The sequence below is a fragment of the Pantherophis guttatus genome, chromosome 5 (assembly GCF_059756535.1).
Source record: "Pantherophis guttatus breed Tessera chromosome 5, ASM5975653v1, whole genome shotgun sequence".
In the NCBI taxonomy this organism is placed as follows: domain Eukaryota; kingdom Metazoa; phylum Chordata; class Lepidosauria; order Squamata; family Colubridae; genus Pantherophis; species Pantherophis guttatus.
Genome location: NC_142067.1, coordinates 119,869,052 through 119,894,821, shown reverse-complemented (window position 1 = coordinate 119,894,821; position 25,770 = coordinate 119,869,052). Strand labels below are relative to the sequence as shown.

The following is a 25,770-nucleotide window of genomic DNA, read 5'->3' as shown; positions in this document are numbered from 1 at the left end:
CAACTAAACATTGTTTGCTGAAAGATTATTCTTGTTTCTCTGTCTAGTGTTCACTTTAGGGCTCTTTCGGAGCCAGAATAATATTTTAAAATTCTTGTAATTTTAGTTATTCTGGTTTTTTTTGTTTTGTTTTGTTTTTATTTTTTAATGCCGGCTCAGTTCCTTCAATTGCTAGATATTGTTAGTGTTGTGTTTTTATGTTAAATTGTTTTTGCTAAAGTTGGGTGTTTTCTTTATTGTACTGCAGAGATGGTGTAACTTACCTTGGATGGTACAAAAGATTATTTCAATAAAAATAAGCTCTAATCGATGCTATGATGAGGGGGGGGGTCTTTGTATAATTTTTTAGGCATTTGAGAGGCATTGAGCAAGTTAGATATTTACAGAATATCTTTGAGAACTCTGAAGGGTGCCTATAGATTCCCTTGGATGTAACCTTAAACTTTTCACCCCAGGTGTTAAAACAAACAAAGCAAAATGCAATGAAATATGAAGCCCTTCGAGACCTTTTATCATAATTCTGGCTGATTGCTCTGTTTATGAGGAGATTTAAGAGCACGGATTATTTGTGTTTCATATTTCTATCTAAACTTCCAAACAAGATAGTTTCCTTTTTGGATTTGTGTGTGTGTGTGTGTGTGTGTGTGTGTGTGTGAGAGAGAGAGAGAGAGAGAGAGAGAGACAGAGACAGAGACAGAGACAGAGACAGAGACAGAGACACAGAGAGAGACAGAGACACAGAGAGAGACAGAGACAGAGACAGAGACAAATAAGGAGAGAGAGACAGAGACAAATAAGGAGAGAGAGAGGGATAGGGAGAGAAAGAGAAATAAGGAGAGAGAGAGAAGGATAGGGAGAGAGAGAGAAGGATAGGGAGAGAGAGAGAAATAAGACGAGAGAGAGAAGGAGAGAGAGAGAGAGAAGGATTGGGAGAGAGAGAGAAATAAGGAGAGAGAGAGAGAGAAGGAGAGACAGAGAGAAGGATAGGGAGGGAGAGAGAAATAAGGAGAGAGAGAGATAAGGAGAGAGAGAGAGAGAAGGAGAGAGAGAAGGATAGGGAGGAGGGAGAGAAATAAGGAGAGAGAGCGAGAAGGAGAGAGAGAAGGATAGGGAAGGAGGGAGAGAAATAAGGAGAGAGAGAGAGAAGGAGAGAGAGAGAGAAGGATAGGGAGAGAGATTAGCTATTGTTCATAACTATCTCTGTTTGGTCGGTTTATTGTTCGTGTGAAACAAACATCAGATGGGAATGAAAGGAGTTCTCTCATGTTTCTATACCAACCCTTTAACAAAACGAAACAAAACACAACTATACAATGTTCATTTTCCCCACCACCACCACCTTTGTCAATCTATGATGACAAAAATCAAGTGGAGATTTCTCTCTTCTCAAAAAATGTGAAAGCCAACAGTAACAACCTTGATGAGTTGGTGTGTGGGTGGATGTTTGTAATATGCAAAAAAATAATAAAAAATAGGCAGGAAATGTCAATTCCTGCATATACACTTGAAGGACTTCAGATGTCTCAATCCACATATGTAATCTTGTTTGAATGTTCAGATAATATACAATCAAACTCAGAAAGTTTTACTTCCTATTACATATAGAATTCTCTTTTCTAAACCAACAGAGAAAAAAAAAAAACCCGTCTGGGTCTAATGATATGGAAGGTTATAAAATTAATACTCTGGCCAAAACTTGCATAAATTGCAGCTATGTGTTACTTGTACATTTGCATAATGCATACTGTTTGAATTAAACAAGTCCTAATGAAACAGTAATTTCATTTTTGCTGTAATGAAACCATGTATTGAGTTCATATAACCACATTACATCTAGCATTCCCATTCATGTTTTCATGTTTCTTAATACTCAATTAAGAGATTTAACAAAAAGGAAATACAGAGAGAAGAGAGAGGGAGAGAGAGAAGGAGAAGGAGAAGGAGAAGGAGAAGGAGAAGGAGAAGGAGAAGGAGAGAGATATTTTAGACTGAATCAATCCTCTACAGCAGGGGTGTCAAACTGGATTTCTTTGAGGACGGGATCAGCATTGTAGTTCTCCTCTGCGGGTGGGGGTGGATGGGTGTTGTGGGTCCGTTGCCTGAGCCTGGGCTATCGACAGATGCATACTCTGAGAGTGAGGGAGAGGAGTTGGCAAGGCCTCCCTCTCCAGGACCCTCCTCTCTGGCAATGCCTCCGGAGGACACCGAAGGCCAAAAGATAGGCTCAGAGCCAAGCACGTCCCTGCAGCCACAGGTGGATAGCGATGAAGAAGATAAGTGCTGGCTGGACCCTCAGCAGAAGCGCAGGGAGAAGCGTGCGCAGCAGAGGGGAAGGCGTGCCAGAGATTAGCTGAGTCACTGGACCACACCCCACAGGGTATAAATGTGGGTGTGGTGGCCGGTTCAGTTTGTGACGAGCAAAAACTAGAAATAATCCATGATCTCTGCGTTACTGGACTTTGCCTGCTTTATCGGACTGAATTTGGATTAATCCTTGTATTGTTGAAACTCTGCCTGTTTCATCGGAATGCTTGCAGTCTAATCTTTGTTTTGTGTGAGTAAAGTCTGAATTGGCAGCTAGCCACTGGGTTGCTGCCAGCTTTATCTTCAAAGAGTTTTGTCGTGTGGTTTATTAACTCCGGGCCATCTGTGGGGGTGCGTGTGTGGTACGGGGACAGAACAATGGGACAGACACCTCCTGCAGCACCCTGCCAGCCAAAACAGGGTGCGGAGGCCCCTATTTTGGCTGGCAAAGTGCTGCAGGAGGCCATCTAGGCCAAAAATGGGCTGCACGGGGACCAAACGCAGCCCCCCCCCCATGCCCCATTTTGGCTGCCAGAGGCACTGTGGGCTGGTCCTTTGCTATTTCCAGGCCGGCCCCGCAGTTCATCCCTGCTCTACAGAAAGAATCCTGCTTCTATAAAGTTTATGGATCTAATTAACCATGCGAGTCCAATGCTGGTTGGTAGAAATTTTTGATTGATTGATCGATCAATCGATTGATCGATCGATTGATTGATCAATTTCTTACTTTCTAGTCTGGGGCTGAATGATTGGCAATGTTACTTTCTCCTCTTTCATTCCCCCCCCCAATACAACATGTTGTACTTTAAGATATTCCTTACCTACCAGCTAAAGGCATTCTTCTGAGAATACTGCATTGCCAAAGAAACATTATTGCTTCTTGAGACATATTTACAATTTTACAGTTTCATGTTTTATTCTTCCTCTTATACTATCTATCCTGTAAAACTAATTTGCTTTGCCTGATGGAGTTTTAAATCAAAACCTCCGAGTTTCAGTATTGGGTTTGCTATTCTACAAATAAGACTGGAAGTTTATAAAGCGAGGTTTAATCTACATTTTTCATTTAACAAACTGCCTTCGCTGGATCGTTCGGCAATATCCGTGATTAAATATCTAGATATAAAATGTAACTCTAGCTATCTAGGTACAAATTCACACATACACATTCGAACAGGTTGAATGTGTATGTGTGAAATATCTGCTTTGTGAAAAGTTTTAGTTTCCCCATTAGTTGCCTTACCTGTTGCATAATATCTGCATTGTATCAAGATATTATTGTAATAGGAAACCTATGCATTGTGTATAAGGCAGATATTTATCCATAGAATAAATACGGTCTATGATTATACAGTAGCTGCATAGCCATATACTTCTGTAGGTATGTGGTGGCTCAGTGGCTAAGATGCTGAGCTTGTCAATTGAAAGGTCAGCAGTTCAGTGGTTTGAATCCCTAGTGCCGCATAACAGGGTGAGCTCCCGTTACTTGTCCCAGCTTCTGCCAACCTATCAGTTTGAAAGCACATAAAAAAGGCAAGTAGAAAAATAGGGACCACCTTTGGTGGGAAGGTAACAGCGTTCCATGCGCCTTTGGCATTTAGTCATGTTGGCCACATGATCATGGAGACGTCTTCGGACAGTGCTAGCTCTTCGGCTTTGAAACAGAGATGAGCACCACCCCCTAGAGTCAGGAACGACCAGCACATATGTGAGAGGGGAACCTTTACCTTTACGATTATACAGTAGATGCATATCTATTGTATCCTAAGGATACTTCTGTATCCTTAGGATAAGGAAAAATATTGGCAATCCACTGTGTAACTCCAGGAATGTTTAGTGAAACACAGATGAGAAAGAAACTGGCTAAACCTTTCTGAACTATACTTGAGGTCAATTTCCAAATCATCACATATTTGCTCTCATATTTGAAAGGGAAATCTTCCACATGGAGAGAAAGTACAGGTAGTCTTCAACTTATTATCACCATTGAGCCCAAAATGTCAATTGTTAAGTGAGACATTGGTTAAGTGAGTTTTGCCCCCATTTTATGACTTTCCTTGCCACAGTTGCTAAGTGAATCACTGCAGTTGATAAGTGAGTAGCCCGGTTGTTAAGTGAATCTGTCTTCCCCATTGACTTTGCTCGTCAGAAGGTCACAAAAGGAGATCCCATGACATTGGGACCCAGCAATGGTCATAAGTATGAAGCAGTGGCCATGCATCTGAATTTGGATCACACAATCAGGGGGCTGCTACAAAGGTCATAAGTGTGAAAAAGGGTCATCAGTTATCACTAAATGAACTGTTGTAAATCGAGAAATAATCTTTTAGAAGAGATCATTCAAAGGAAAATGGTCGTAGCTGTGAAAAACGATCATAAGTCCCCTTTTCCAATGCTGTTGTAACTTTGAATGGTCATTAAATGAACTATTGTAAGTTGAGGACTACCTGTAATTGTTAGGGATGTCATGGGTGTGGTGAAGATTAGATATTGGAGATAAGCTGCAACATATTGAAGTTCACCTGTGGTTTCCTTTGGAGAGATCAAATATACTTAGCATATACCTTTGTGGAAAATCATAAAACTGTTTCTAACTTATTTTGGCCATGTCATGCTTGGAAATTCACTTATGTTTGGAAGAGTTAGGATAAAAGAAAACCAGGCCATCACAGAACATGGTGGATGGACACCATCAAAGCTTACATCAGTCAGAGAACAGAACAACGCAAAGAAGCTGTGATGACCCAGGGCATGGCACGAAGGCAACACAGCCAGAGAACTGGTATGAGTCCCTTTATTGGCATCAACTTTGCTCCAACGTCCCTTTTACTCTTTTAATTTTAATTTTGGCCAAAGATTGAATTGTTTTAATATGTTTTTTTTTTAATTTTGTCTTATATGTTGTTTTATCATGGCTGTTCACCGCCCTGCGCCTTCGGGAGAAGGGCGGTATACAAATATAATAAAAACTAAAACTAAAAACTAAAACTACTCTCCGGCCTGGAGAAAAGCTCTCCCACAAACCTCTAGAGTAGGACAAGAAGCAATGGGTGGAAACTAATCAAGGAGAGACGTAACATAGAACTAAGGAGAAATTTCCTGACAATTAGAACAATTAATCAGTGGAGCAACTTGCCTCCAGAAGTTGTGAATGTTCCAACACTGGAAGTTTTTAAGAAGATGTTGGATAACCATTTGTCTGAAGTGATGTAGGGTTTCCTGCCTAAGCAGGGGGTTGGACTAGAAGACCTCCAAGATCCCTTCCAACTCTGTTATTCTATTCTAAACCTGCAGATATTCCAGTCAAAATTGCTGTAAACAGAATGACTGCACTCAACCACTCCAGCAGGGCAAGATAATGAGTCCCAGATGGGAAGAAAAATTCCAGCAAGACATGATAGGTACATAGTAGCATGGCAATAATTCCAATAATCAGGAGGAATGCCGGGAATGCAGGTCACAACTCTCAATGCCAGATTAATTCAGCATTTGTTCCCAATAAATGCCTCTCCCAACTGCCTCTCCTTTAAACTCCATCCCCAGGTGTGCCTTGTGAAGGGAATCAGGGCCCTTTCCTTCCTCATAAACTATGCAACTCATGTTGTTCTCTTCTGCATTCTTCCCTGTGTGCCCTAGGATGAGGAGGGGGTGGGCCTTGGTCTTCATCTGAACCCCCTCTCCCCTGCTCTGCTCAGTCTGAATTTGCCCTTCCCCAGTTTCCTCCGCAGCCAACAGAGCCACTCTCCTGCTCTCTGTCAGCTGTTCATCTTCCATCTCAGATTCAGACTCTGATGAGGGCATGACAGAAGCAGTGCAAGATCACAAGATGCGGAGAGACCTGACCCATAGAATCACCAAGAGATTGAATGGATAACATCATCATATCTCTGTACATCAGCAATGGCTCAAAAAAAACATACTGCCAATTTTTGAAAATAAGGAGGGGAAAAAAAAGGAACTCTAAATATTCGTAATGTCTTTGTTTCGTTTCCTTTAATGGAGTTTTGTCTTCCCGCAGGCAATCTGAACATTAACAACTGCTTGCCACGTTTCCCGAAGTTCAAATTAAAACATAAATATTGCATGTTCACCTGGCTGAATAGCTTTGGTTAAAGCTAAAACAAAACAATCGGAAGTAAACACTAAGTTAAATGGAGCTTACATGCGCAAGTAATTTATGCATTGGATAGCGGTCGCAAGCTGAAATATTAATTTAAAACGTTTTTATTTAATGTTCCTTTAGTTTTGAAGCATCTGTAGTATTTTAATCAATACGTTAGTTCTTTGAAGGAAAGAAGAGAAAAGCTGAAAGGCAAATATAGAATATTTGTTTTGGTCATGGACTCTCTTGGAGAGATGGCTGTAGGAATGATTAGTATAAACTTTTGGCCTTAAAAATTTATCAATAGGACACTGATTAACCTTTTCTTTTTCAAGGATCAATACTAGTGTGTACAGAGGTATTAGTCTGAGTTTCCAAGATATTGTATGCAATGTTTTCTTAAGTTATCCAATGTTCTAGAAATGAGGAATAGTATTTTAAATTTATGATCACAGTCGAGAATTGGATCCTAGGAATGAATATATATATATTCTTCTGGCTTCAGCATCACAAGAATAACACAAGAAACAAATTTTAGTACTTTTAAGCCCAACAGCATTTTAAAACCACAGAAGAGGCAGGAAATGGTCTTTATTGATCAACAGGATGAAATAATACAGAATAGGGTAAAAAAAAGAAAAAAGAAGTCAAGATGATGACTAGAATATTGCAGTCAAAGATCTGCCTGTATTTTTATGTGTCATCATCTTGTCTTTTTAATTGCACCCTGAGGACACTCTGCATTAATGCATTCCCATTTACAGTCTGTTCCTTAACCAACGAGCTATATTAGTCATAACTATGAACTTCAATTGTTTTTCATTTTAAATAATCGTTCTTGCTAAAAGCACAAATTTAAGATAATTGAAATACAGAACTGTCTATTTTTATAGACAGTTTATAGACAGTTTATAGACAGATGGGGGTGGTGGAAGAAATAATGAATGGAGTGGAGTGGAGTGGAGTGGAGTGGAGTGGAGTGGAGTGGAGTGGAGTGGAACGGAACGGAATGGAACAGAACGGAACAGAACAGAACAGAACAGAACAGAATAGAATTCTTTATTGGCCTAGTGCAGGGATGGGTTCTAAATTATTTTACTACCGGTTCTGTGGGCATGGCTTATTCTGTGGGCGTGGCTTGATAGTCATGTGACAATTATTTAGGATTTAGCAGAGGTACTGGTCTACCAGGCTGTACCGATCTAACCATTTATTTTTGCAGGCACTGATCTACTCATGTATTTTTGCAGGCACCAGTCTATTCATTAGTTTTCTTTTAACACTGATCAGCTGTAGGGCGGCCCTCTGAAGCCCCACGGCAAGAGTTTAAACAGATTTTTTCCCCCTAGCCATCAGCTGGGATTCAGGAGGCAGCAATAGATTGGGGTGGGGCCAAATAAAAGGTAAGAATAATGCGGGGGTGGGGAGGGGCGGGGGGGCAGAACCGGTTCAGTGACATCATATCGTCACCGCTACCAGCTCGGCAGAACCGGGCAGAACCGGGAGGAACCCACCACTGGTCTAGTGTGATTGGACACACAAGGAAATTGTCTCTGATGTGTAAACTCACTCAGGGTAGAGTGTAGTGTAGTGTAGTGTAGTGTAGTGTAGTGTAGTGTAGTGTAGAGTAGAGTAGAGTAGAGTAGAGTAGAGTAGAGTAGAATAGAATAGAATAGAATAGAATAGAATAGAATAGAATAGAATAGAATAGAATAGAATAGAATAGAATAGAATAGAATAGAATTGAATTCTTTATTGGACAAGTGTGATTTGACACACAAGGAATTTGTCTCCAGTGCATAAACTCACAGCATACATACAAACAGCAAATAATAGGTTATAAATCATAAATCACAGTTATAATCATTAATTAGAAGTTACAAACTGGTACATATTCTCTTGTTTTCCTAATAGCAATGGAATGGAATGCTACTTTTTCCTTATTAACATTGATAAAGGTAGCTCCAGTTTGGAGTATGAAAAATTATGGTTACCAGATAAACAACTTTGGGAAAAAATCTATACAAATAATCCAACTTTAGAAGAGCAATGATGAGCTTTTGTCTAAATTTCACGAGTTTAAGCATTATATCTTTGCCAGTTCCTACCATTGTTAAAACAGATTATATAAACTGCTGATCTATTCATATTCTATGGTTGTTAAAGAATGATGAGCACAAGAATCAGGGTTTATTCCCGAAAGGAGAATTCAACGCACGAGGGTTACCTGTATATGCGAACTGAACGAGATCCCAAAGTGCACCAGGATCAATCCCTTCCATTTTGATTTCTTCTTGCTTGGCTTCACAAACATCATTCGTAAACATGGCGGCAAAGTAATCCGAAACAGAGCTGAGTACAAGCCTGGGGCAGTATGAGGAGAGAGAAGGGTATGAGGAGAAAGAGAAGGAACATATCTATCTGTTAACGTACTACGTTTCAGTGTAGCCTACTTCTGAGAATACTCAACCCACAACAAGTGTTGTAAATTTTCAAAAGTCATGAAAACCTAGAAAATGGCAACCTTATAAACATTTGTTTAGAAACAGGTTCTACTGAATCGCGTTCTCGAAAAAGTACAGAGCAGAGTCTTAATCTGCTGGCATTTAATAAAATTCAGGAAACAAACTCACACAAACATTGTTCATTGAAGCATCAAGAAAGTGGCCAAATATTCATTTTGATGGAAGGTTCCTTTTGGAAAAATAAATAAATAAACGAGGTCACATACAGTAGTGGCCAAAATTGTGGAAACCTTTTGGGAACAGTGGATTTTCCAAAACTAGCTAATAACACCACTTTTTTGGGGGGGAGTAGTACCATAAAATTATATATCAATGGAAAGATAATTTAATCAAGAATGTAATGCAATAACTTTTATGAATGATTTGCTATTAGAATAGCAGTTACAGTATAAAGAAGAAAAGTGACACACGAGATATACAAAAATGATCACCATGTCGGTTAATACTTAGTTGGGTAACCTTCAGCATGAATTATGGACTTACAACATATTTCCATGGAGTGAACCAAGTCTTTTAGTCCTGCAGCTGTTCTAATGTGAAACCAAGATTGAATGATTGCTTCTATTAACTGGGTTTTATTGCCGGGTCGCTTCTAACTAACAAGTTTCTTTAGTCGGCTCCATAGATTTTCAATTGGGTTAAGGTCTGGGGTATTCCCAGGCCATTCCAGCAGTGGAATAGGATTATCTCGAAACTCCAAAAAAAAAGTGGTGTTATTAGCCATCAAATCTCAAAAATACATTTTTCCCAAAAGATTTCCACAATTTTGACCACTACTGTACAGTAGTATACTGTATACAGTACCTTGTTGGAAAATAATTTTCTTCTCTGCTGCTTCTTCTGCCCTTTGGTTCTGTTGTATCATCTGGTTTGACTTCTGCCTATGCTTAAATCCATATATAAGCCTCTCTCATCCATGTCTAAGTGCCTAAATTAAATTCCTTGGTGGTATGTCTCTATTGGATAGATCTGTCCAGATATGGTGGTCTTCAAGGAGTTGATTATGTAGATCATGGGTGTCAAACTCAAGGCCTGGGGTCCAGATCTGGTTCACAGGGCTGCCCTGGAAACACCAAAAGACTGGGCCGTGGTGCCTTTGCCAGTGAAAACGGAGGCCATTGCAGCTGAAAACGGAGCTCGCGAGGCTCTGTGCGGCCCTCCTGGGATCCGTTTTCACTGGAAGAGGGTTGCAGGAGGCCGCCACAGCCAGAAACGGAGCTCGGGAGCCTGTTTTTGCTGGCAGGGTGCTCGGGCCACCAAAGATGCCCCCAATATGAGTGATGTCACCTGGCCAGGCCCACTCTGGCCACGCCCCCCTGGCCCCCCAAGGTCAAACACAACCCTGATGCAGCCCTCAATGAGAAGGGCCTGATATAGATAATGGACTGTTGGCACTTTCCACACAGATACTCAAGTAGAACCATGTGGTTTTATAGGAGTTTTATATACGTCCACTGAGTTATTTTCATGAACATCTGTTTACATGGTGTAGAAACAGTTTCCTGGATATAGGCAGGATATCAAATTGTTTATAAGAATTGTATCCTGCTTTCCTGCCACAAGGTAGCTTACAAAATCAGCCATATAATAAAATAACATAATAAAATCACGCTATCTACATTAATGAAGCCACACTAACAGCAGATGAATAAAGCAGAAGAGCTATGAGGAAGATCCACCAGCCAAACAAGAGCAAAATGAAACTCTTTGAAGAGATAGATTATAATGATAAAAAATGTCTGGTTAAAAAAGAAAATTTTGCCTATATTTTATTTATTTTATTTTATTTTGAATTTGTATACCGCCCTTCTCCCTGAGGACTCAGGGCAGTGAACAGCCAAGTAAAAACATCAAGTACAAATATTAAAATACAGTTAAAATATATATATATATAAATTTGGCCCCATTAATTAAAAATAATAAACAAAACACTTAAAAACACTTAAAAAATTAGGCCAGCCCGGCTTGCTGGAAAATTTTATATGCATAAAATTAAAAGTCAGGAAATCAAGAAAGTTCCTTAAAGTCAATTTCTACTATACTTCTACTCCATTTTTTCCTCAGTTCTGCCTTGGGGGAAAAAAAAAGAAAGAAAAGTAAAGACGCAGCTGTCATTGGCAAAAATGATAGGTAGCCTAAGTGCCTTTCTCTACAAAATAGACTCAGCCATTAAGGCTAGTGGGAAAAAAACCCCTAAAATCCCCTTTCATTACGATCCATAATGGAATCGGTCCCAATGGAAAAAGTCTCTAGATTTTTCTTTTGCGTTCTGATCATGCCTCTTATCCAATATACCTGAAAGCAGGTAAATGCCTGAACATTTCAAAATATGTATTTTATAACTTTATCTCTTTTTTAACAAGTGAAGCTACAATCATCAGGCAGCGTTACTTCTTAATGTGTGCATTGTTCTCTCTCTTTTTCTTATTATTTAATCAAATAGTGCCTCATAATCAGTGGTAGTATTCAGCTGGTTATATCCGGTTCGGGCAAAATGGTAGTGGCGGCGGCTGTCATCACATCCTGTTTTTGACGCTCTGTGCATGCACAGAGGTGGTGTGTGCCAGCGAAGTAAGCACGTGTGCGCTCACATTTGCCACATTTGTGAAGGTAAGTGAATACCAGTCCTGCTCATAATTAATCTCATTCTGGAAATCTTCCTGAATTCATCATGTGCTATTGAATTCAGAACTTCCAAGGGCCGGAGGGAATAGTCAGTTTTGGTTAAGGACCCTAGGTCCGTGATGGCGAACCTATGGCACGCGTGCCACAGGTGGCATGTGGAGCCATATTAGTGGGCATGCCAGCTCAGCTCTGGGGCGCATGCGCGCACCGGCCAGATGATTTTCGGGCCTTCTGGGCCCACCAGAAGTAGGGAAACAGGCTGTTTCCTGTCTCTGGAGGGCCTGGGTGGGGGGTGGGGAAGGCCCGTTTTTCTTTCTTACCTGGCTCCAGATCCTCCCTATTTATCTGGGAAGGGCGAAAACAGCCTTTCCCACTCCCTCGGAGGCCCTACGGAGGCTGAAAGGGCCCATTTCCCGACTCCCAGTTGGATAGGAAGTGACATTTTTTGCTGCCCCAGCCTCCAGAGACTCCTAGAGAGGCTCCTAGAGACACCTAGAGAGGCTCCTAGAGACTCCTAGAGAGGCTCCTAGAGACTCCTAGAGAGGTTCTGGAGGCTGGGGACAGCAAAAAATGTCACTTCCTCTCCCACCGGGAGTTGGGAAATGGGCCCTTTCAGCCTCCATAGGGCCTCCAAGGGAATGGGAAAGGCTGTTTTCGCCCTTTCCAGATAAATAGAGAGGATCTGGAACCAGGTAAGAAAGAAAAACGGGCCTACCAGGCCATCATGTGCCAGGAGCGGGGAGGGAGAGGGGGGGTTGCGGAAGAATTTATATTCCTTGCAGACAGCTGGTCGTTTGCATCCTTTCAGAGGGCGTTGAAGCATTTGAAGTCTTCTATAAGGAGTATAAATCCTTCCATTCCCCACCATCCAGTCAAAGCTGAAGAAGCTTCTTGGATGAGAAGAGAAATGTTTTCAAAAGGAAAAACAAGAAAGTCCAGTTGCTTCCTGAAAAAGCACTTCTTCGGAACAACCATGACCTGGATGACTGACAATCTCTACAGACTACGTCAATTGTATTTTAAATATCATTTTCCCCATCTAATTACTGCTACTTCACAAGACTAAATTCTACAAGAAATAAACTCACGAACCCTGCTTCTCTCATGGATTGCTGCATAATATGTGGAGTCCAAGGTTTTTGACTCCAAAATTTAATGGGATATAAATATAACCGGTTTTTAACTTTTCCAGAACACGTTTAATCAAACCTTCTGCTTCCACAGATGTTCCTTGATTAGTTCCCAAACTGAAGTGATTTGTGCCCAAATTGGAACAATATGAAAGCCATAATTTCTTCCTACACTCAAAAGTATTTAATGCTTCGATTGGCATGATAACAGGTCTAGATACAGGTAGTTCTCAACTTACAATAATTCATTTAGTGATTGTTCAGAGTTATAATAGCACTGAAAAAAGTGACTTACGACCTTTTTTCACACTTATGACCAATGCAGCATCCTCATGGTCATGTGATCAAAATTTGGATACTTGGCACTTGGTTCATACTTATGACAGTTGCAGTGTCCGGGGTGGGGAGGTCATGTAATCAGCTTTTGTGACCTTCTGAAAAGCAAAGTCAGTGAGGAACCCAAATTCACTTAACAACAGTGTTATTAATTAAGAACTGCAATGATTCGCTTAACAACTGTGGTAAAAGAAAGTGGGACAAAAATGGGGCCAAACACACTTAACAAATGTTTCATTCAGCAAGATAAATTTTGGGCTCAATTGTGGTCGTTAAGTTGAGGACTACCTGTACTGGCCCTATTTTCTTACATTCTGCAACATATCATCCAGCTGATCCTTAAGAGTAAATGTACACGTTGTGAGGGGAACAATACATTCATCTTCCTGCTCTTCAATGTAAGCTTGTGATCTAATCGTTTCTAAATTCAGACAGTATTTAAGAAATGTTGATGCTGTAAACCAGTGTTGGCGAACCTTTTTGGCACCAAGTGCTGAAATGGAAGCTCGCATGCCGGAAACCGGAAGAGCAGCCACCCGGTGTGCATGTGCGCGCCAGGAAGACCATCTTCCGGTTTCCGGCTAGCTAGCCTTCTTGTGCGCATGCTTGCCAGAAACTGTAAGACCAGGTGGGTGGTGCACATGTGCATGCCGTAAACTGGAAGATTGTTTTCCCGGCACGCACATGCACCCCGGGCGACTACTCTTCCAGTTTCCGGTGCTCCTGCATGTGTGAAGGCCAGCTGGCCAACACCCCAGAACCCGGAAATGCAACAGGTGATGGCTCACGTGCGAGAAGTGCAACAGGTTCACCATCATGGCTATAAATGGTTCTCACCTTCTAAACTTGCTGTAGTAGATCAGGAATAGAGAACAGGTGGCAAGAATAGATGTCTCTCCCCCTCTATTAAAAAACCTGGTTGTTGTTGTTGTTGTTGTTGTTGTTGTTGTTGTTGTTGTTATTATTATTATTATTATTATTATTATTATTATTATTATTATTATTATTATTATTTATTTTTATATGCCGCCCTTCTCCGGAGACTCAGGGCGGCTTACAATGCGTTAAGCAATAGCCTTCATACTTTTGTATATTTTATACAAAAGTATAAAATATATTTTATTGCCCCCACAAACTGGGTCCTCAATTTATCTACCTTAGAAAGGATGGAAGGCTGAGTCAACCTTGAGCCTTGGAGAGATTCGAACCAGCAGTAATTGCAGGCAGCTGTATGTTAAATGCTGCCTTAATAGGAGGCATTAGCCTCCTACGCCACTCAGGCTCCTATTACAAGTGGGGCCAGAGAAAAGGTAAAATTCACCAGCCATTGGAGAGCCCCTGTTGAGACTTTCATATATCATTAAATGTTTTTTTTTTAATTTGTACTACCTAAGCCCATAATGGTGAACCTATGGCACATGTGCCACAGGTGGCACCCAGAACCATATCTGTGGGCACACGAGGGTTGCCCTAGCTTAGCTCCAGCACACATATGTGCCTTGGCCAGCTGATTTTTGGGCATTCCGGGCCCACCGGAAGTTGGGAAATGGACTGTATATGGCCTTCGGAGGGCCTCCAAAGGGGTGGGGAAGGTCATTTTTCCCCTCCCCAGACTCCTAGAAAGCCTCTGGAGCCTGGGGAGAGCAAAAAATGGGCCTTCCAGTCCCACCATAAGTCAGAAAACGGGCCATTTCCAGCCTCCAGAGGGTCTCGGGGGGGGGGTGTAGGGAAGGCTGTTTTAAGCCTCCCCAGACTCCTAGAAAGCCTCTGGAGCCTGGGGAAGGCAAAAAATGGGCCTATTGAGCCCACTGGACCATCATGTGCCAAAAGTGTGGGGAGCGTGGGGGGTTCATGTGCACATGCATGGGGGGGGCACAGGGACATTGAATTATGGGTGTGGGCACACACGCGTGATACCCCCCCCACGCTCCCCACGCTTTTGGCATGCGACGGCAAAAAGGTTAGCCATCACTGATCTAAGCATTTCTCTTATGCATGATATGGAAATGTATTATATACTACAGGGGTCCCCAAACCCCGGGCCATAGCCAGCTATCAGGCCATGGCCTATTCGGAACCAGGTTGTGTAAGCGGCGGGCCGGCGTGAATGCGCAGCTTCACTTGTGTGAGCAGCACCCCAAAGGCTTCTCTTCTTTTTTGTGTGAGCTGCGCATATGTTTACATGCCAGCCCACCACTCGCACGGCCCAGTTCCCCTCTGCCCTCTCCAGCTGGGCCACCAAGCCGCCTGCTCCCGATGCTCCAAAAGCGGAGCAGTGAGTGGAGAAGCTAAGTGTCAACTCTGAAGCGAACCTGTAGTTGCCACAAACTCTGAGGGGGGAAAGGGAGGGGGAGTAGATAGACCAGCTACCAGTCAAAACAAAAAGTTTTCTTGTGGGAACCAAGGTCATCCCAGCAGGTGGCAGTTGAATGAGGAGAGGAGTGACCAAGCAGCCTGTCAGCTATTTTCATTGGACAATGTGACCAGTGACATCTGGGGAGGGAATTATTTGCTCTTGTAATTAGGGGAATAACAGCAGGAACTTTTAGAGTAGGTTTTCACTAGCTGCGCCGATATGATGGCACCGTAAGGACAATAAATCTGTCCTTTGAGGAGTCTACTGCATTGGAGTTCTGCTTTCAATGGGTGCATAATCAATGGGGGAATTCAAATTCTTTTACTACCGGTTCTGTGGGTGTGGCTTGGTGGGCGTAGCAGGGGAAGGATACTGCAAAATCCCCATTCCTTCCCTACTCCTGGGGGAAGGATACTGCAAAATCCCCATTCCCTCCCCACTCTGGGGTCAGCCAGAGGTGGTATTTGCCGGTTCTCCGAACTACTCAAAATTTCCGCTACCGGTTCTCCAGAACCTGTCAGAACCTGCTGAATAGCACCCCTGGTGGCGTTAGCCGGAATGCTGACACTGAGTTTAACAAGCGCACCATGCTCAGCTTCACTGACTCATCAAGGCTGCCTGCGCAGGATACCAGATCTGCTTTTGGAAAATTGGGAAGTCTCAGTGAGACTGAAGGAGCATGAGACTGTGTCCCCAAAGGCTTCTCTTCTCTGTGCTAAAAGCTTTTGCAAATGGACAAAAGGCTTCAAGGGAGCGATCTCATGCCGCTTCAGGCCTTCATTCATTTTGCAAAAGCTTTTGGCGCACAGAAGCCTGAAGGAGCGTAAAACTGCACCCCAAAGTCTTCTCTTCTCTCTTGTGTGAGTGGAGCTGCATGCACTCTCGCACTCACATGGCTTAGTTCCCTCTACACCCCCTCCCCAGCGGTGGGCTTCAAAATTTTTAGCAAGGGATTCTCTGCCTGGTTGCTAGATGGGCATGGCCATGGTAGGTGTGGCCTCCTGCGCCATAGTGGGGGGGCATTTTTGCTCTCCCTGTGCTCAGGAGGCTTTCCTTGAGCCTTTGGCAGGGTAAAAATGGCCTCCCCAGGCTCTAGGGGCTGTCTGGAAGCCAGAAATGGGCCCACTTCCCGAACTTCTGGTAAGCCCATTTTTCACTCTCCCGAGTGTCCGTGCGTGCCCTGCACTTACCTGCATCCAAAATGGGCCATGTGGGGACTCCTGGGAGGGGAGGGACGGGGTGTGGTGGGCAGGGCCAGCCAGGAATGGGAGTCTGCATAAAATCTTAGCTAAGTTTCTCCTGAACACCTGCGAACCTCCAGGAGCCCAACCCTGTCCTTCCTCCCCAGCAGGGCCACCAAACCCAAAGATTGGGGACCGCTGATATAACTATATATGTGTCAGCTATTCCAAAAGGAAAACATGGTTTCAAATAGCGTGAAAATCTGAAGCAGACTATCCATACATTTGCATCTTTAACTGAGGCGATGAACTGTGATTCAGCTTTATTTCAGAGGCAAGCTTACGACCCTTATCATTTATTGGTCCCAAACATTCTGATTGCTACTGAACTGCAATAGCTGTTCAATCAAATTCAGTCAAGGTACAGATGAAAATCCATCTTCCCATTAAATACCAACTTTGCGCTAAAAGAACAGAATGTGCATTTTTCATATAGAACTTATTTGGCCAAATAAATAATTGATTACAAAGTGTGTATGATGCAACTTAAACTCTAGGGGGTGTGTGTGTGTGTTTTTTTTAAAAAAATCTGATACATAGAGATGGGATGAAAGAGCTACAGGAAAAAAAAATATTTAAGCCTCCTTTGCTTGTGTGCAAAGGTGACAATCAGTGTGGCTTCAAATCTGTTCAGTTTTCAAAAAAACCAAAAAAGGTAGAAAATGTTACATAAATTCTATTACATAGTTTAAATTTTTCTCTCTCCAATTTTTATCTTAGCCAAAATATTGTCCTCTACCAATCAAGCAAAATTCTTGTTGTGCTTATAATAACATTTAACCTTAATAACATTTAACATATAATAACATATAATAACATTTAACCTTAATAACATTTAACCTTAGTTACAAAAAAACAAGTAGTTAAATAAAATGTCAAGGTAGGAACTAAAACTAGCATATCAACAATCAAACCATCACACTTCTTAATCATAAGCTTACACCATTATATGCTTGTTAAGAGGGAGATGTTCTTGAAGAATTGAACATTATTATTATTATTATTATTATTATTATTATTATTATTATTATTATTATTATTAATAATAATAATAATAATAATAATAATATATTATTTTTATTATTATAATATAATTATTATATTATTAATAATTATATATGTAATTGGAGCCCTTGGAGCAATACCCAAAGGGCTACCCCGCTATTTAGAAATTCTAAATTTGCCGGACTTGAACATTTTGACTCTACAAAAAATCACATTACTCGGAACAGCTTACATCCTCCGACGATACCTTAACAGTTCCTAGGTCCTTGGTTAGGACTCGAGCTGCTGAGCTATTAACCAGCCTCAAAGGCTGTGAATCTCACTAAAGATTAACTAATAAAATAATAATAATAATAATAATAATAATAATAATAATAATAATAATAAGAAGAAGAAGAAGAAGAAGAAGAAGAAGAAGAAGAAGAGGAGGAGGAGGAGGAGGAGGAGGAGGAGGAGGAGGAGGAGGAGGAGGAGAAGAAGAAGAGAAGAAGAAGAAGAAGAAGAAGAAGAAGAAGAAGAAGAAGAAGAAGAAGAAGAAGAAGAAGAAGAAGAAGAAGAAGAAGGTGGTAGTATTACAATTAAGTACTTGGTTGATACGTAGGACGCTGGCAACAACCGGTATCAACCATTAGCGCCAGTCAATGGTATTTGTGATGCATTTTTGAATGTTCAGTTGACTGAGTTTCATGTTTAATGAATAAAGTAAATAATAATAATAATAATAATAATAATAATAATAATAATAATAATAATAATAATAATAATAATAATAATATAAAACAACAACAACAACAACAACAACAACAACATACTTTCAAGAATGGGGTGCGATTGCAGTTGGCGTTTTTCCACTCCTGCCTAACAAATGGTTCCTATAACTCTTTTACTTTAATACATACCTGTGTGCAGGTATCTTACGGTTCCCAGCGATCAAAATAACATCACAGAGTTGCTGTTGCTTCAGGTAGCTTTCCATCTTTCTGAAGGTCTGCTCAGCATGGTGGACAGCTTGGTAGAATTCTTCAGAACTACTAAGGTCCATATCGCACTGAGGAGTCAAAGGATGACTGGTCGCTGAGAGCCTATAAATCATGAAAGGAAGGAGGGAGGGAGGGAGGGAGGGAGGAAGGGAGGGTGGAAGGAAGGAAGGAAGGAAGGAAGGAAGGAAGGAAGGAAGGAAGGAAGGAAGGAAGGAAGGAAGGAAGGAAGGAAATGATGAATAGCTTTCCAGAAGTAATGACTAAATCAAAAGCATTTCAAAGCTGATAAGAATTCAATTTGCCTCTCCTCCCCTCATTACTTAAAATCTTAATAGACAGAAGTCTTCGTTATCTAAATTAGGTACAAAATCAGTATATCATTACTGAGAAATGTATCCTCATTTACACAGGATTATATTCCACCGGGGAAAAAAACGCAACATTTAAGCATAGCTAGCTTATTCATTTTATTACCTGTATAACTGGTACCCTGGTTGTTATTCAGTTATAATTTTTGTTCACAAAACATTTGCCCTAATTTTCCAGAGAAAATTGCATATAATGCACCGGGCTAGTTTTGAAGATTTAATAGTACACAACCATATCTCTGTCCTAACCAAACAGATAAGAAGATGCCAAGAGACCTTTTTCTGATAGTCTGCTCTTGTATGTTTCTGGCAATAAACTCGCATTGACTCACTTAATGACTGTGGCATTCATTTCATGGTTGCCACAAAAGAAGAGCATAAAATTGGGTCAGTCCATTGGAAGCCTTTACTTAGAACAATCATTACTTACAATGGAAATTCCAGGCTCCCTTACAATGATGTTGAAGAATTGTCTATGGAGATGTTCAGTCATGGTTGGAGGTTTGGGTCATGGTTGACCCAAAAGTGTTTTTTCAAGAGGCAACTGGACTTTCTGATTTTTCTTTGAAGATGTTTTGCTTCTCATCCAAGAAGCTTCTTCAGCTCATTCCCCACCATTCAGTCAGAGCTGAAGAAGCTTCTTGGATGAGAAGCGAAACGTCTTCAAAGAAAAACCAGAAAGTCCAGTTGACTCTTGAAAAAACACCTTTGGGACAAGTTGAAGAACTGTACCTGTCTAAGGAACTGTTTATGGGGTTACTCTATGCAAGGGCCAACCCTGATCAACCAAAATAACTGGCCAATGGAATGGAAATGGTCAATGAAAAGCATTGAGAATCCACAAATTTACCGAAAACAACCAATTTTGGAACCATTGTTTCTCATTGTCCTTTGAAATACATCACTATTCAGAATATGAAGGGATGGGTGAATGAGTGGATGAACTGGATATGTTATAACTTTCTATAAAGCCGATTATTTAAAAAGTGCATTTTATTCATCTGAACGGACGGGTTTATTGCTAAATATCTGTTGTGACCTAGGCTCAATTAGGCATTACCAGACATAATTAGTCTTAAATAAACCTATTTTATTATAATAGCTGGGAATTACTTCATTCCCAGCTTAGTCCAAATTAATTCCAAAACAAGTCCTTTAGAAAAAGTCCTTCGGGCTTATCACAAACCTTTATCTTCTTTGGCACCCTGCCAAAGGACTTTCTTGACAAAGTCCCACGAAATTCAGAAACAAGAGATGTCAACTGGAAAACAGATGTAGCAACGTTGAGCCCAAGAGCCTTTGTTGCTCTTTTAAGCCTTACGGGAGGGGCCAATCACCTCCTGTCCTTACTCCCAAGTCATCCTTTTTGCTTTAGCTGCTCTTGCCTTCTGGCAGCTCTGCACATGCATGCACTAGGAACAGGCTCCTCCTGTTCCTCTGCCTCTCTGCTGTCTGACTCTGGAGGCTCCGGAGTCCGCGCATCACTCCCAGATGGCCCTGGCCCCATCTCTGCCTCCGACGCAGAGCCCTCATCTGGGCCTTCCCCTGATTCCAGGACTGGCCCATGGTCCTCCCCAGCCTCCTCACTCTGCTGCTAGCTCCACGGGCTACTGGTGGACCACAACAATATCTTTTGATTCAGAGCTGAAGATAACATATGGCTGAACTTGCTTATTTCGAATAAAGTCACAAGTTTCCTGGGCAACTACATGAATTCTATTTAGAGGGCGAAAGAAGTGGAAATTCAATTGGATCTTTATTGGATAGAAATTGATAAAATAAAGTATGATTTAATCTAAACAGGATTAAAATTAGAAAAAACAAGCAGCTCTGTGAGTGTTTTTTTTCTTTTCTTTTCTTTTTTAGTGTGAGGTTTATTTTTAAAAATGTAGTTCGATGTCTTCTGGAGATAAGGCAGCTCTCTTAGAAAGGTGTTGACAACTCTTTTTATTTCTTCCGAATTCTTCCCCCCGCCCTTGATCATATGGTGAGCCAGAACTTACCAAAACTGTATTGAAAGTTAGTGAGAATGTAATAAAACACTGAATTTATTTACTTTTCAGAACCCTCCTGGGTATTGTTCAGGAAATGATGTCCATTTTTTTTGTCCCAATTTGGCTACTGTAGAATAATTTTTATTTTGAATTCTGTTGTGTTTTTCTTAATTTATACAAGGAAAAGGAGGAGGAGGAGGAGAGGAGGAGAAGGAGAGGAGGAGAAGGAGAAGGAGAAGAGGAGGATGAGGAGAAAAAGAAGGAGAAAGAGAAGGAGGAGGAGGAGGAGAAGGAGGAGAAGAAGAGGAGGAGGAGAAGGAGAAGGGAGGAGAAGAGGAAGAGGAGGAGGAGGAGGAGAAGGAGAAGGAGAAGGGAGGAGAAGGAGAAGGAGAAGAGGAGGATGAGGAGAAAAAGAAGGAGAAAGAGAAGGAGGAGGAGGAGGAGAAGGAGGAGAAGAAGAGGAGGAGGAGAAGGAGAAGGGAGGAGAAGAGGAAGAGGAGGAGGAGGAGGAGAAGGAGAAGGAGAAGGGAGGAGAAGGAGAAGGAGAAGAGGAAGAGGAGGAGGAGGAGAAGAAGAGGAGGAGGAGAAGGAGAAGGAGAAGAAGGAAGAGGAGGAGGAAAAGAGGAGGAGGAGTAGAAAGAGAAGGAGGAGGAGAAGGAGAAGGAGAGGGAGAAGGAGAGGGAGAAGAAGAAGAGGAAGATGAGGAGAAAAAGGAGAAGAGGAAAAGGAGAAAGAGAAGAGGAGGAGGAGGAGAAGAAGAAGAGGAGGAGGAGGAAGAGAAGGGAGGAGAAGGAGAAGAGGAAGAGGAGGAGGAGGAGGAGAAGGAGGAGAAGAGGAGGAGGAGAAGGAGAAGGAGGAGAAGGAGAAGGAGAAGGGAGGAGAAGAGGAGGAGGAGAAGGAGGAGAAGAGGAGGAGGAGGAGGAGGAGAAAAAGAAACTGAAATTAAATGTTTTACCTATACACGATTCTTTAAAAAAAAAAGAAAAGAAAAAAAAAAGACAAGACAAAAACACAAACACAATGCTGCTTGGTGAGCTGCCAAGTAGGATTATTAGAGGCAAGTTGAAGTCAACTATCCTTTAAATATTTGATCAGCTGTTGCGCAAATAGTCTCAACTCCACGGTGTCGTGCCTGGCTGCAGAGAATATTTTTGGAAGTAACAAATTCAAACAGTGAGACCCCAGTGACAAGGTGAATTAGGATTCCATGTGAAGCATCCCGTCTTTTGAAGACCACACATATAAAATCATATCCTAAATGCCAACTCCATTTTTCAAGATCCGCCATATTTTAAATATATATCTGGACTTTTTTTTTTTTTTGATACTAAATAAGTAATGATGAAGAAACTTCTTTGGTTAAAGAAAATCTGTTTTAGATTTAGAATGAAGGGATTGGTATTTTCCTTCTTCAGCAAGTTTTCATCCATAGACAGCTGTACAATTGATTCTTTTCTGGCATTAGGATATTTCTAGTAGATTTTGCCATAATTTTGACTCCATCTACCGATAAGCTATACTTGGAGTGTGAAATGATTTACCGTATTTTTCGGAGTATAAGATGCACCTTTTTCCCCCCTAAAAGGGGGTGAAAATTTAGGTGTGTCTTATACACCAAATGTATCCCTGCCCACCCACTGGCCCCCACCCTTTGGCCTCTGCCTCACAGCAGTTACCTCCTTGCAAGCAAACAGCAAGAAAAAACAGCTCCTTTCAGCTTCAGCACAGCCTAATTAGCACAAGTTGATTAGATCGGCCTTCCGACTCTCAGCTGATTTGCTCTCAGCTGTTTTGCGTAGGGCTCTGCTGCTTGCTGCAAAGAGGTAAATTGCTGGAGCAGATTTTTTTTCCCCTTGTGCTAATCAAGCTATGCTGAAAACGAAAATGAAAGTAAAGCAGGCTGTTTGCTGTTTGCTGCAACGAGGCAAAATTGCTCAGAGACACAGGCAGAGGGAAATTTCTTTTACTTTGTTTCATCACCAAAAAAGGTAGGTGCGTCTTATAGTCCGGTACATCTTATACTCTGAAAAATACGATAAGTTTCTATTAGCAAATTCATTATGGTTTTCTTTTCCTATCTTCCTTCTGTTCGAGCAATTTCAACCAAACTTGGTACACAGATGACTTACCTCTGGAAACGAATACTGGGGTGGTTAATACACCCCTGGGTATATCTGTGTATATGTGTTCCAGCATAAATGTGGAACACCTGGGCCATTAAAGAGAGTGAGTCCTAGAGCGACAATTGTTTGTGATGTCAGTTCCTTTTCAGCTTTCTCTGGAAAGGCAGCTGCAACACTCTCCTTCCAGTGGAGCAATGGGGAAGCACCTGATGGATTTGAGGCAAAGTGCCAGGATTGTAGACAGGGCGGGAAAGAGGAATGCATGGGAGGGAGAAGGGAGAGGGCAGGGATGATGGGCATGGGAGTAGGGAGAAGAAAGGCCCCTCTCAATGGCTTCCTGTCAGACAAAGGTTTCTACATTTATAAATACCCGGGCAATGCCAGATTACCAGCTAGTAGCCTGTATAATTCAGATACTTCTGCCTTGACTTTCTCATTCATTTGAATAGCCATTTCAGCATTACGAAGGTATTCAATAGCAACAGCACTTAGACTTATATACAGCCCCATAGCACCTTACAGCACTCCCTGGGCTGTTAACAAGGTAGAAGCATTAGTTGCCTATTGCCCCACCCGCAAAATCTGGATCCTCGGAAGGATGGAAGGCTGAGTCAACCTTGAGCCCTGTCAAGATCAAACTCCTGACAGGGGTCAAGCAATGATATATAGGGTTAGATAAATCTCTACCATCAAAATAAATCAAGAAAGGTTTTTTGTTTTGTTTTTTAGTATGACTGCAAGTCACAGCTGGAGGGCTTTGCTAGCGTTTTCTTTTCAGACTGAAACATTTTATACACAAGCATAACTTTTCACAAGTTTTTTGCAGGAAGAAATGAAAGAAAGAAAAGACAGAAAATGAGATAATCAGGCTCCTGATTCCCCCGTCCCTTTATTTAGGAGCATTACTCATAAATATTAGAGAATCCCTTCTATGTCTTGAATTGGGTGTGCAAGAAACAGCTCCTGGTAATCTGGATTTGAAGCATGTGGATCAAATACATTGAGGGTAGTAGTCATGTTCATTGGTCTTTTAGGTTTTCTGTTGTTGGAAGAAATCTCCTTCTGGGTTCAGTTCCAAGTGGGGAGAAAGACACTGGAAACATGGTGGCTGTTTGGAAAGATGGTTTTAATGGTGGACATGATCCCATGCCTTGATGGTGTGGGGTGAAGAAGAAAAAGGGCCGCGATGCTGAGACTCCCTGGGTTTTATGCCCTCTGTTGGGCTTTGAATTTGAGCTCGTATTCTGATTGGTTGTCAGACTCCCATGGGGTCATCCAGGGGCAACTCTGTAGGCTGTCCTGAGTCCCAAGCTTGGCTGAGACTTGCTGGGTGATGTAATCTTCCCAGGTGCCATGTGATGAGTTCTGTTGCTAGATGGGTAGAGGCAGTGGCTGGATTCAGCCAGTTCGCACCACTTCGCGAGAACCGGTTGTTAACTTTCTGAGCAGTCTGGTGAACTGGTTGTTGGAAGAAATCATTAGGGCAGAGAACCGGTTGTTAAATTATTTGAATCCCACCACTGGGTAGTGGTGGGATTCAAATTAGGTAGCTAATCCTACCTTTGTTGGATCTTGGGTGAGGGTATTTGCCTAGGAATAGACCTAGCTATCTCTTTTTCTCTTAAGTGCTGACATTTGCTGTGGGCTATTGAGGATGGTGGGGGCTATTAAGAGTGAGTCAGTTCCTTGCCTAAAAAAACATGTTTCTCCATTTCTCATCCAGGGAAATATAATATTCTGCCTTTTTAATATTTCCTCGAATATTTCATTTTTCTAGGAGAGGGGTGGGTGCTAACTTCCTACACTGTAGAGATTGCAACCAGGATGGCTGCATAGAAAGTGGAATGGGCCAACTTGCCGCAGCCAACTCACTGTGGCCAACTCATCACAGCCAACTCATCACAGCCAACTCACTCTGGGACAACTCATCACAGCCAAGTCTCTGTGGGACACCTTGCCCACAGAGGACAATTTAACAATTCGATTTAATTATTGAAAATAACTTTTAAAATATTTTATTTTTTGTCATTCACATCTCATCCTGTCCCTCCTTTTTATATCCTTTCTTTAATGATTTTGTCCCACCATTTCTTTGATATTAATGCAACTCTTGTCCCACAATGAGTTTTCCCATGATGAGTTGGCCTGTGGCAAGTTGGCCATAGCAAGTTGGCTGTGGCAAGCTGGCTATGGGGAGTTTGCTGTGGTGAATTGTCATAGACCAACTATTCACTAAGTCTGCATTACTATTAATCTTCTCATCGTTCCTATCACCCATTTCCTCCCACTTATGACTGCATGACTGTAACCTGTTGCTGTATCCTTACGATTTATATTGATTGTTTCCTAGTATGATTCGATTGCTTATTTATACCCTATGACTATCATTAAGTGTTGTACTTTATGATTCTTGACGAATGTATCTTTTCTTTAGATGTACACTGAGAGCATATGCACCAAAAACAGTGTCCAATCACACTTGGCCAATAAAGAATTCAATTCAATTCAATTTTTTTAAAAAAGAAAGAAAGAACAGGAAAAGAACATAGAAACCAAATTCTGAAGGCCTGAATGAATTATAATGCCAGCAACAAGTAAAAGAAAGACATTGAATGTCTCCCGAATCAGCACTGAGACTGTCTCTCTGAGAAAAAGGGAAGGAAAGAAATAAAAACTCAACT

The 25,770-nt window shown here is 41.6% G+C and overlaps 1 protein-coding gene across 2 annotated transcripts in view; it reads right to left on the bottom strand.

The window, feature by feature from the left end:
• Window positions 1-25,770, bottom strand: part of KLHL1 (kelch like family member 1) — a 153,843-nt gene that overhangs the window by 95,260 nt on the left and 32,813 nt on the right. For both annotated transcript variants that reach the window (XM_034416762.3, XM_034416772.3), the window contains exons 2-3: window positions 18,524-18,706; window positions 8,634-8,770 (exon numbers count right to left, since the gene is read on the bottom strand). In XM_034416762.3, the coding sequence (XP_034272653.2) occupies window positions 8,634-8,770; window positions 18,524-18,706 (320 nt within the window). The remainder of the gene's footprint in view (window positions 1-8,633; window positions 8,771-18,523; window positions 18,707-25,770) is intronic.